Source organism: Populus alba, chromosome 15, assembly GCF_005239225.2.
Source record: "Populus alba chromosome 15, ASM523922v2, whole genome shotgun sequence".
NCBI classification, from domain to species: Eukaryota; Viridiplantae; Streptophyta; class Magnoliopsida; order Malpighiales; family Salicaceae; genus Populus; species Populus alba.
Genome location: NC_133298.1, coordinates 16053770 through 16066552, shown reverse-complemented (window position 1 = coordinate 16066552; position 12783 = coordinate 16053770). Strand labels below are relative to the sequence as shown.

The window sequence follows — 12783 nt, the reverse complement described above, 5'->3', positions numbered from 1 at the left end:
ATGCCAAGGTGTGGTCCAAGAGCCATTTTGTGCACACAATGCTTTTCTTTCCCGTCATTGGTAAGAGAAACTTGCACACAATCCACTCGCACCCACTTACACAAGAATATTCTCTCTCTTTTTTTTTTCTTTTTCTTTTTTAAAAAAGAAGATTATTGCTAATATACAATGAATTGTCCATAATCCTTTTAAATTTAAATTATACAAGTTAATCTAAGAATATTCTTTAATCATAAAAAATAGCATTAGAACTTCTTGTTTGAATTTACAAGGGTGTGTAGGGAGAGTATAGTAGGTTATTTCTCAAAGTTTTTTGTTTAGAAATGTTTAAAATAATATTTTTTAATTTATTTTAAAAATTAACGCATTAAAATGATTGTATTTATAACAATTTTGTTTAATTTTCTAGATGTAAATAGTCAAGATAATGATTAAAATAAATAAATAATCAAAGAAAGATTAAATTCACAGATGCTTCCATCGGTGGGAGTGAAATTGAAGCGATGAAAGATTTTCATTATTAGGTGAGAGACCTCATGCAGCTAATGATTCTATCGTTGTTTTTGGCTGGCGTCAAAGATTTTATTCATTTTCACTAGATTTGGCTTTTCTTTTCTTTTTTCCACATGCAACTCATTATTATTTTTTCTTTTTGAAAAATTTGAACTAGTGACGTGGAAGTGGAAATAAAATTGAGCGAGTAATTGATAGAGCATAATAAATCAGGCCTCAATTGATTTTTTTTTTCTTTTTTTAAATCCTCTTTCTTGTTTTTCATGTGATACATTGAACGAAGTTGATTTTTTATTTATATCATGTGGACGAAAATGCAGCTTGATGCTGGTTCACATGTGAAGGAGCTGCATGAATTAGGATCATGATTTCACGTTTATAGTTATACTGTCAAGAGCCTATAATTGACCTTCGTATAATTAAATATTTTATGTTTTTTTGAGAAAACTTTCCTTTTTTATACAGGACAACTTCACTTTTTCATTACAATAATCATAATTTACGATTACAATAATCATGATTATGAAATCAGCTTGATAGCTGAATCTAAAATTTGACTGATTTAAACTTTTTAGTCAAGTCCTGATTAAAAAAATAAAATGAAAAGTGTTTTAGCTTAATCTAGTTAAAAACTTAAGTTGATATATAATAAAATCAGATACCTCCGGTAATTTTTTTTTTAAATATAATTTATCTTTTTAATGTTTTTTAAAATTATCTTTTTAAGATTACTTGATTTAACTATTTGTCCTTGTTTTTGTCCCAAGTCATGTCCTATAAAGTCATGTCCTAATAAAATCAGATTCTTGAATTGTAGACTCTTTTTTTAAAAAAAATAATTTGTTTTTTTAATGTTTTTTAAATTATTTTTTTAAAATGACTCGACTTAACTATTTGTCCTTATCTTGTCCTATATCGAGTTTATAATTATAACAATGACAATATAAACTATGGGAAAAAACATGACCATTCAATTAACAAGATAATTGAAAAAACTGTCATGTTTTTTTTTTTTTCTGAAAAACATGGTCCAAGAATCAAGATTGTTCTTGTGAGATTTACTTGTTAAAGGGGAAAAAAACATGTTCCATCCTTGATTATTTAATCATGATTTCCCATAAACAAGAATTACAACACTATGCTAGAAGAATCAACAAGCAAATGATTGAACAAACAAAATCTGGTGGTCCTTAACAAGAAGCAATCACATTCAATGATGCTGAAAGGAGAAAAAATTCCAAACACAAAGTTGCATCTCAAAATCTTCCTCCTCCGCCTGTGCAGGGCCAGGAAGGAAGAAAGAAAACACTAAAAAAAGAAAAAAAAAAGAAAAAAAGAAAAAGAGAGAGCTCAAGTTGAGGGGAGCAGCAAAGTTTCAAAATGTTTGTTTCCCACTCTCTAGTAAAAGTAGAGTGGGATACACACACACCCCTTGAAGTAAAAGAAATCCAAAAGGAAAAACATGCTGTGAAATGTGAAACACAAGGTCACATGCTCTGTCCCAATTAGCATCAATATCCTTGTACTTCTTTTCTTGCCTCCCAGAAAAAGTTGAAAGGAACAACCAACAGCCTGTCCTTATTTTTTTATATATTTCAAATAAACCCTAAACATGAAAAAAGAAAATAATAATAATTATATATATATATATATATATATATATAATAAGGGGTGAGCTTAAGACTAGTGGTGAACTTAATAACCAGACCCAAAGACAAGCTTCTGTTGATAGCTTTGTATCATAAGACTTTATAGCTCTATTTGGCCATTCATGGCAAGCAAGCAGTGACCTCCCTTTTCACTGTTACTAAAATTTCCCACTCCCAACACATTATTATAATCAGCCATTTATGGCATTTTGGTACTGGTGTACATACAGGTAGTGATTTTTCAAACCTACCACGCACTCAGCTTTACAGCTTGATGTATTTTTTTTAATGTTATGTAAGTTTTGTTTTTTTTTGTTTTTCCTTGACTGCCGATCACTTTTATGGGTTCTAAATGGAATCATTGTCAGTGAATGAATGGATGAATGGGTGGGGAAAGATCAAACCAAGTCTTCTTCTAGTGAGCCTGTCTGTAAGTACTTTCTCACCTCTTTCTCTCTTTCTTTACTTATTTATTACTATTTCTTTATTTATAGTTAGTACTTAGTAGCTTTCATTTTTTAAGCTTCCAATCTTCTTGGAAGTATATCTCTGCAAACTGTATTGCTGCACTCACTAAACAAAAAGGAATAGCCTTTTGTTGGGGGTTTCTTGTTTCCCCCCACCTGCTTGGTTGAGTAAAGAATACCATTCTGAGATGCTCATCCTTGCATTTCTTGTTTTCTCCAAATCTTTTCCGATTTACATTCTAGCTCTAATTTTAAATTTACAATTCCGTTCACTTGAAATCTGACAGTCTTTTGAGCTACCAACGCAAATATGAGGATTAAATTGTTGTTTGTAGTGTATAAAATGGGGGTTATGAGAGAAGGGCTTGGTTATTCAACTGTGCTGTTCTTTGCTTGTCAGGTTTAAACTGCTGGTCTTTACTTGTGCTGAGGTTTAATTGCTTAAATTTGGTGTAGTTTTGTATATCTGGATGTCTCTTGATTTGTTTGTTTGGTTTAGTGTGAAGTAATTTCTTATGCAAGGGCGGTGAACAGTGAAAGAGAAGTTTAATTGACTTGGCAGAGGTGGTGTGGAGCAATAGAAAGATAACTCTGAGGAGAGCAGCTCTCTTAAGTGGTAGATTTTATGGACTGGAACTTGAAGGCAACTTCCTGGGATTTGACTGAATTTGAGCAAGGAGCTGTTCCAAGCATAAGCATAGATGCATTTGATAGGTCAACTAACTTTGGAGTTAACAGGAGTGGAGGGGGTTTTTCTATTGATTTGAAACTTGGTAGGGTTGGTAATTCAAGTGATGAATCTATAATTAATTGGAAGCAGCCTGGAGTCTCAAAACTACAGCCCTTACCTTCTGGTTCAACGAAGAGAGCACGCGGAGCTAACAGTGGAACTCAGGTAGCTATGTGCCTTGTTGATGGTTGCAATTCAGACCTCAGTACTTGTAGGGACTATCATAGGCGCCATAAGGTCTGTGAGCTTCATTCCAAGACTCCTCAGGTTACAGTTGGCGGTCAGAGGCAGCGATTCTGCCAACAATGTAGCAGGTATGAATTGTGGTATCGTGTTCTTAATTTCTCTAATTCTAATGGTGCTTTAGTTATTTTGATTTAAATCTTGTTCTGATTATAAGTTTCCATCTTTTTCCATAGCTGCTTTCATGTTCTTACAGGGGTGTGCTAATTTCATCTTCTTATTGCACTTCTGCATTGCTTTTTCTGAGTTTGACAGATATTTTCTTTTAATTTTAGGAAACAATGTACTGATATAATCATTTTCTGTTCATCTTTCAAGAGGCTCGTACTGCATGAAAATCAAATTTCTTTACCATTTCGCCGCATTTATTTTGAGACATGGTTTTAGCACGCCTCACAGTGTGATTTCTGTAAAGAACTGCCATGTGGTTTGAGCATGTATGCGGAGGAACATGGAAAGGTCATTATTCTGAACAGAAATGGTAATACCTTGAAGAGATTTTGTGGAATGTGTTGATGACTATTCCACTTAGACTGGCTCCTTCCTTGCTTCATTCTTGTCCTGTAAATAAAACAGGCTTCATGTCTATAACATGCATTTTATTCGTTTTTTCTTCTGCATCTAAACCTCTGTCCACCTGTGGTTTCGTAGCAGTCTTATACTTTTACCACTCCCTTACTAGGTTCCATTCCCTGGAGGAATTTGATGAAGGGAAAAGAAGCTGCAGGAAACGTCTTGATGGGCACAATCGGCGGCGAAGGAAGCCCCAGCCAGATCCCCATTCTCGTCCTCCAAGTTTTTTATCCAATTATCAAGGTTTGTTACAACAATGTTCAGTGGAATCTTTTTCAGCTCTAAATCTGGATACTGGCACACACTCAGTTGCACGACTTCATTGGCAATGATTACAATCATAGATCTTTATAGTTCATTTCAAACTTAACTAGTTGAGTGCCTCTTCAACTTGCATGGATGATGTCACTTAGAAGATGATGATCTAGTGGCCACTATAGCCAATTTCCACTGCCAATAACCATCGTACTTTTACCTTTTGCCCATGCCGTTGCAGAAATATACTAATGATCTACGATTCCAAATATACAGACTGGACTTTGACTTGAATTTGAACATTGAAATTTCTCTCTTTCTTGAATTTGCTTAAAATCAATGCTTGTCAATGGAATTTTAAATTATTTAGCATGATTTTGTCATTTCAAAGTTGCTTCCATAATGCACAGAACCAAACTGAAGGAGTTCTAAAGGCTTTCTGTAATTCATATTGATCTGTATGTCAGAATATCAGATATGTCATTTGTTTTCGCAAATGAAATGTTTTTGATTAAATAGTTAAATACATCTTTTCAACATTTTTTCAGGTGCCCCATTATTTCCATTCTCTAGTTCCCATGTATATCCATCCTCTACCATATTGAATCCAACGTGGGCGGGAGTTGCTAGTACTGAGGCAGATGGCAGGCATCATAATCTGCATCAACTTCCTGACAAACAGAACCTGTTCTTCGGATCATCCTCGAGCAGTTACCATGGAGGGAAGCAGTTCCCTTTTTTGCATTGTCACAGCCCTGGCCTTAACAATCAGACATCTCCGGAAGCTTCTGTCTGCCAGCCGCTTCCAAGAACCATTGCTTTGCCAGGAAGTAGCGGGGCAAGTAGCCATAGTATGTTCTGTGACAGGTTAACACAAATACAAGACTCGGATTGTGCTCTCTCTCTTCTGTCATCAACACAGACGCATGCATCCGGGAACCTCATGGTGCAACATAACTCAGTCCCTTTATCGCATCCTATAGGCCCAACAGTACATGATCATGGTTTAGGGCCAATTGATTCTGTTTTGGTTTTCAATAACAGGGATGCTAATGTCCATTTTCCAGGAACGTTTCAACCGCAGTCTGGTGGTTCCTCTGGCAACAAAGCCCCCCAAACACTTCCATTTAACTGGGAGTAATAATCTCCTGGACTCCCATTTTGATGCACAATAATTTTGGGTTCTTGCTGAAATATTCCTCAAGGGATTCTCATCGCTACTAACTAGAATGCTGGATTGTTTAAGTTCTTCTTTTAATGATTGACAGCAAATTGAAAATGTTAGTAGTTCAATTTTTATCCTTCCATTGTTACAAAACCTTGTGTCTTATCATTCTGTGACTAGGAGATCTTCATCAGCTAGTACTAGCAAATTATGAATTGCATTAGAGAAATTGATCACAAGCTGACTGCTGTCATGAACTATGAACAAGTTAGGCATGATGACTGATCTAGAATGGCAAACAGAAGAAACACATGTTGAAAAATATGGGGGACTAAACTAAAATTTATGGAAGAAATTAGAATTTATCATTTATTTTACTCGTGTTTTTTTTTTTATTATTATTATGGTCCTTTATTTTTCAATTTTATTATCTTTTGAAAGAAAAAGAACTGATTGACTATTAATTTGAGTCTAAAAGGGTTTAATTGTGAAAAAAATAAAAATAAATTAAGAATCAAATTGAAAATTTAGAAGAAAAACAAAATCACTACTTCAACTCACAATGATTTGTGAGGGAATTCAAAATAAAAATTACTGCAGTGAAATGATCACACAACTTAGTATTCTGTTAATTTTATCTTCGTCTGGTTACAAAATCACCAGGTCCTTATATTTTTGTATGATTATAAACCAAACATATATGCTCACTTGTTGAGTCATTTAATTATTTAGTAATTTTGGATAAGATAAACAAATTGAAGGGGAAAGCAAAACAACCTAGGTATGGCTGTTGTTAAAGAAATCTCTCCATTAAAAAAAAACAAAATAGGATTAGAGTTTCACTATACAAACTCATAACATTACGGATTATAATAATACAATAACCATTTTATCATTCTCAATAAAAAACAATTGGCTTGATTATTGAGAGTAGTGCAATCATTTCATTTCATAAGGTCCATTAGTCATTATTAGATTATCTAGGTGACAAATTGGTTTTTAACATCTTTTAAGCACAATGAAATAACTAAATAACTTTTTTTTTAAAAATTAAACTCATATACATGAGCTTTTGGTATTTTTATTTTTTTAAAGCGCAATAAAATAATTAAATTACTTTTTAAAAGCAAAGTTTCTTCAATTGATGTCCATGAAATTTTTCATATTTTTAGCATATTTTTTTTTTGTTATAGTTAAGTTGACCGAGGAAAAAATTAATAATTTAACAAAAATAAATATTATTATTAACACAAAAATGATTAATACATCACTTTTACAGGTTATATCTGTGCTATGTGAATAGTGCTTAAAAAAAAGCTTAACAGTCAAAGCGATGACTTTATGGATGATTTTTGAATCATCTCAATGACATCTCCATCCCCAAATGCCACATATGATTTACAAACTTCTAGTTTGGCTTTGATAGCCTTTCCCCTTTTATTTTTCTCTCTTTCTTAATTTACAAGACTACTCTTTAAAATCTTCTAAGTATTTTTAAAAAATTTTTTTTTCCTTTATATTTAGTCCATGTTTATTTAATTAATATATATTTTATTTGAGATAATTTATAAAAATTAATTTTTTTATTATGACTTTTTTTAATTTTTCTTTTCATATCATCTTTAATCATTATTCTTTTAATTTTTATTTATTTTACTTTGAAAATTTTTTATATTAATATTTATTTTTTAATTTTATACCTTTTTCAATGTGGTCGTTTAGTTTTTTGTAATGACATTAAAAATGTTTTTTGTAAGATTGTTCTGGTGGTGAGGCGGAGCATAATAAATCTCTAACATGTTTTATTTTGGTATTTTTTTTTCTCCCAAGTATGATATTGGCAAGTTGATATTTATAGTTAATTATTGTGGTTACTTTAAATATTTATTTTAATTATATTATTAAATTAATTAAACTTTTTTAGCATAGGCAAATTAATAATCTGGATTTATTCAGCATCACCTAAACATGTTTTTTTATATTAAAAAAAAATTAACCAACGCCGGCTTGGGACTTTCTAGTTATTATCTACCACCTTCTCGATTACCGTTAAAACTTTATCTTCTTTCCTTCTACGATGTAGCTGTAGTTGTACACTGTAAATTCATGTCTGAATGAGAGAGAACATGCATCACTTTTCCAAATTGTCCATATTTCACAACATGGTATCAAAGCAATAAAACATCCATGTTTTCAAAAGTTGTCCCAACGTAGAAGTCTGTGATGGCTAAAACCTTGGAACCTTCCTCTAATCCAAATATCATTGTCCATGAAGACAACAACCCCAATCTGAATACTTCCCCCATGCTCTTAAATGGAACGAATTATGTGATCTGGTCCAAAGCAGCAAGCATTCATCTCTACAGCAGATCCAAGATGGGTTTTGTTGCTGGAAAGAAGACAGCTCCAACACCTGATAACCCTGCATCTGGAGACAATCTTGTCAGATCATTGTTGATCAACTCTGTGGAACCGTGACTAGTCGAAGGTATGTATTTTCGAACTACTGCTGAAGAAATGTGGAAGGCCCATAAGGAAATGTATGGTGAAAAAATAATTTTGCAAAGATTTATGAACTTTAAAAAGGCATATGGCAATACAATGGAACTCTTGGAGGCATTTGGGATGAATTAACCCAATACACTCATATAACAAGTGATATAAATGTTAGAATTAAAGAGGTAGAACAAGACAAGACTTTTACCATGTTAACTGGCCTTGACTCTGCTTATGACATGGTTAAAGGTCAAATTCTAATGGCCTCTGAGTTCTTTCTCGCTCTGCTGCTTGCTCTATCATTCAAAGAGAATAGACAAGGAGAAGGGTGATGAATTCTACCTTGAAAAGTGAGGTATTTAATACAGATAAATACTGACAATGTGCTCAATTTGTCTAGAGAACAACTGTATCAGGAACAAAGAGCAGCCTCTCTTTTTTGTGCCATTGTCAAAGAATTCTATTTCTTGTTGAGACCGATTAATTCATTTCTGGTACATTTCCTTACCTGTATAGTTTTACTACCCTGACATATATAATCCTGCAATTCCTTGCAGATATTTGAGGGAAAAAATTTCTGTACATAGACCAAGAACTTGATGCTTTTAGAACTTGCAAGAGCCCAGCAGATTTACAAATTTCTTATCTCACCTCTGATAAACTAAGCACATTTAGGATCCTGTTGCAGTGAGTCTGTAACTATGATGATTGATATTGGGATACATACATAAATTTTTGCCCCTTACTTATACTTGAACTTCAAGTTCATCCAAAATGGATCCATTTGTTAGGGACAAAAAATTGTCCCTAAATTTGTTTCAAATCAATTCAAAATTAGACAATGTTTCCCTCCATCCAGGAACTCTCAAGTGTTTTCTACTTGTATTTTGGTCTTGGAATTGGTCAATATTACCTAATTTCTAACAGGTTTGGATCAGAATTGAGAGAACTAACTGGCTGTGATGAAAATAAGAATAATTAGGTAATATCTTAGGGGAAAAAAAATGAGGTTTCATGCGAAAAACAAACATAAATATCACTTCTCCTAGGGAGTGGTTGAAGGAAAAGTTTCCAATCTACCTTTGAGGAAGAGGGGCTGTAGTTGATCCTTAGGAAACCTAGTTTGAAGACAAGAAACAACTAATTGGAGGTCTATAAAACTAGCTATTGATATTTGAAAACAGAGGAATTCTTTATACATAGATGGACCATAATTCATTGTCAACAACACCAACATCATTCGAAAAACTTTCATGTCAAATGCTCTTGCAACTTGATTGCAACCGATTTCTAAAGATGAAAAGAAAACCTCAAGGAACAAGTAGCTTTTGTTATGGGTTCATTTTTAGGATTGAAAATGAAGGCATCCTCCACCATATTAATGCCTTTTACCTTATGGAGGATATGTACAAAAACATGAGTAAACAAAGAAAATAAATATGGATACTGAAGTGGGATATGAAATCAGATAAAACCAGCAAAAGAGGAGCTGGTTCTGACAGAAAACACCAAAACTCATTCAATTCAGAGAATCCAAAACCAGAAACCAATAAAGGAAAAGAATCACAATCTCCTTAAATGGCCTTAATTGCAACAAGATTCTGGAAAAGATAACTCCTTTTTCAACATGAGTTGCTGCACTCTCTCACCAAGTATAAAATAGGCAGCACCTCTCCTACCCTTTCCATGCAAAACTGTACATGCGCTTCGCATATAGAGGTACTACTCAAATGGCTAAGCAGCTATCAGGAAGAATGATGTGTGGGTTCTCCCTTGTCACTGAAGAGATAATGCAAAACATACTCTCAAGGTTACCAGCTTTGGCCTTTGCATATGCTGCCTGTGTTAACAAACGCTGGTACAAAATATGCAGTCAAATACTCAAAAGGCCCAAGCTTGCTTCTGCTCTCTCCCTCAACCCTTCTCTCCATGTAAGTTGTTATACATTCAAATATTTTCAAATCCAGTTTTGAAAATTAGTATTTTTTTTTTTTGATCGGACAAATTGTCCAATTTTAGACAGCACATATGTTCACCGAATATATTCGCATGCACGTGCATGACACGCGCAACTAGAATTGTTCCTTTTAGGCGGAGAAAACAAGAGGAATCCTGTTGTCAAACTATATATTCACATAACATATTTGCATGCACGTGCATGACATGCGCAACTGAAATTGTTCCTTTCGGTAGGAGAAAACAAGAGGAATCCTGTTGTTAGCATATATTTTCATATGGAACATATTTGACACTGCGTGTCATGCATGCGCAACTGGAATTGATATTAATTGTTCCTCAAATTGAAGAAGCATGAGGAGCTCTATCGTTACTAATGTGATTGTACAATTTCAGTCAGCATATATGATCATAGAACATGTTTTCTGGTGTATGTCATGCACATTCAACTGGAATTGGTATTAATTGTTCCTCTGGTTGGAGAAATCGGAGGAACTCATCATTGTTGATGTGATTGCCTGATTTCAGTCAGCGTAGATGTTCATAGGACATATTCGCTGGTATGCCTCATGCATGCGCAGCTGGGATTGGTGTTGTTCCTACTTCTGGTTGAAAAAAACAAGAAGAATTTTATTGTTCCTAATGAGATTGTCCAATTTGTCAGCATTTATGTGGATAACGCATTTGCATGCGTGGCTGGAATTGAACTGTAATGACTAACCAAAGTTTTTATCAAGTAAAAAAAGGAAGAAAATAGTGGAAATGAATTAAAAATAAATAAAAATAAACGAAATGCATAGAAATCTTCAAGATTTCCTTTTATGTTAAATTGTTTTCCTTTGTTGTTCCAAAGAAAACCAATAGAGCTCACCAGTTTTTGTGTTATGATTGCAAGGATGCTGTGGAAGAGGTTATTGAACAGGTTCTCTCTGAGCCTATTCGTCCACACTTTGCTATTGCTTGCATCAGCAAGGAGTTTAACTTGGAACTGACTCATGGACTGGTAATAATTCTCTGCTGAATCTTTCATATGGTTGTATATGGTTAATTTGACTCTAGATTCCCTCTTCTCTCTTCCAATGTGAACAAACTTTTGATTCCATAACGCAGATAATTAAAAAACTAGGTTCAAGCATCCCAATCATTACTAATAGACACGAAGCTGAACCACCATGCCATGCCCAACTACATTTGCTTAATTGCCATTTTTTGATGTTCAAACTAGGTAGATGAAGTTCCATGTTTATTAAATTGAAACTGGTATTAATTAAGGCTGATTAGAAGTTTGCCTCATAGTCCCCATCTGACTATCCCTTCACGGTTTCTTGGTTTTGCTGTTGAGTTTAAGACATATAACTGAGAAATTGCTGTTATCGACAAATCTAATTTAAAAGTGGAGTATATCCTTGTGCTTTTGAAGTAGAGTGTCTCATCAGTATATTGTTTTAAAACTTCTTTTCTTCCTTAACCAAATGAATCTGTTGCAGTTCAGGGACGCAAATAAGTCTGCTGATATCTACATTGGTGTCACAAAAGAAACTATAAGCACCAATGATTCCGGATTTTTGACACCACGAAGATGTTTGGATTTCTACGAAGTAAGAGGGTAAGATAAGCGATCAGTTTCCATCTGTACTGGTCTTGCATTATGTTTTTTATTTGGTAACAAATATATCTGGTCCAGAATATATATATATGTTCAGGATTTCTTTGATCATCAATAGCAGCAAATATGTAGATTGACTGTGTTTTCTCTTGGCTTTAAACGGAGGAGGTGGCCGTTACTTTAATGTCAATGGTGTTGGCATCCAGCCTGGTGATTCCTTCCTATTCTACCAGTCAGATTCTGAAACTGCTTCTTCAACATGTGATCAAAATTTTATGAAGATGAATGAAGAATACGAAGATGAAAACTCCCCTAAAAGCCTTACAACAATTTTATTTTTTTGAATCTAATGTAATATATACATATCTCAATATTAATATAATATATATACACACACTTCAAATATATATATACACTATAATTTTATTTTATATTGAATAATAAATAATAGTCAGATAATTGATATGTATATAAATACTCAAAACTTGATGAATAGGATATGAAAATGAAATTTTTTATCTAATAAATAATAAATTAAATTAAATATAAAAAAAACTTAACCTAAGAGTGCCAATTTCTGTCACTGATTTCATAGTTCATACAACCATGTCATGCCGTTACAGAGCGTTTACAAACTCTTAAATCTTGTCAACCTGCTTTGATTGGAAAAAATAGGACAAAAAACAAGAAGGAATTATTATACGTGGTAAAAAACGATTGTCATGAAACTTGAATCAATTTGATGGCTGATTCAAGACCTAAACTACGTCAGGTTTTATATATATATATAAAAAAACTATCCTAATTAAAATTCAAATGATCAAAACTAATAATTTTTTTAAATAATATTATTTTGATTTTAAAAAAAATAAATTAACATGGTAATTCATAATTTGAATCTTACGCAAATTAAATCAAGTTTAATAACTATTTTAAATACACAAGTAATATCTTTCTTTAGTAAAACATAATAAAAATAAAATAAAATTTAGTTTGGAGGATAAGTGAATTTACTTCCTATATTATTATCTCTGGTTTGAAAGGAAAAACGATGTGAATAAATAAATATTTAGATGTGGTTAGTATTGCCTAATTATCTGAAAAGGGGTTTGAAAATACCCCAATTTGTT

At 33.0% G+C, this 12783-nt stretch overlaps 2 protein-coding genes across 3 annotated transcripts; both read left to right on the top strand.

The window, feature by feature from the left end:
• Nucleotides 1-2598: 2598 nt before the first annotated feature.
• Nucleotides 2599-5551, top strand: LOC118057577 (squamosa promoter-binding-like protein 13A). Its single transcript, XM_035070199.2, is given in 4 exon segments — nucleotides 2599-3673; nucleotides 4285-4418; nucleotides 4979-5324; nucleotides 5326-5551. Coding segments are annotated over 4 exon segments (987 nt in total). The 5' UTR covers nucleotides 2599-3254; the 3' UTR covers nucleotides 5414-5551.
• Nucleotides 5552-7635: 2084 nt separating this feature from the next.
• LOC118057587 (F-box/LRR-repeat protein At5g63520) lies at nucleotides 7636-11940 on the top strand. 2 transcript variants are annotated; one of them, XM_073404856.1, is made up of 4 exons: nucleotides 7636-8083; nucleotides 8649-10022; nucleotides 10943-11050; nucleotides 11535-11940. In XM_073404856.1, exons 2-4 carry the CDS (start codon nucleotides 9792-9794, stop codon nucleotides 11655-11657), a joined length of 462 nt encoding a protein of 153 aa, XP_073260957.1. In that variant the 5' UTR covers nucleotides 7636-8083; nucleotides 8649-9791; the 3' UTR covers nucleotides 11658-11940. The 2 variants fall into 2 exon arrangements, with proteins under 2 accessions (XP_073260957.1, XP_073260955.1); XM_073404854.1 differs by having other exon boundaries at nucleotides 7636-10022.
• Nucleotides 11941-12783: the final 843 nt, after the last annotated feature.

Coding starts and splice junctions, on each gene's coding strand:
- LOC118057587 (XM_073404856.1), top strand. CDS start 9,792: ATGCGCTTCGCATATAGAGGTACTACTCAAATGGCTAAGCAGCTATCA. Junction 10,023..10,942: donor CCCTCAACCCTTCTCTCCAT/GTAAGTTGTTAT, acceptor TATGATTGCAAG/GATGCTGTGGAAGAGGTTAT. Junction 11,051..11,534: donor TGGAACTGACTCATGGACTG/GTAATAATTCTC, acceptor AATCTGTTGCAG/TTCAGGGACGCAAATAAGTC.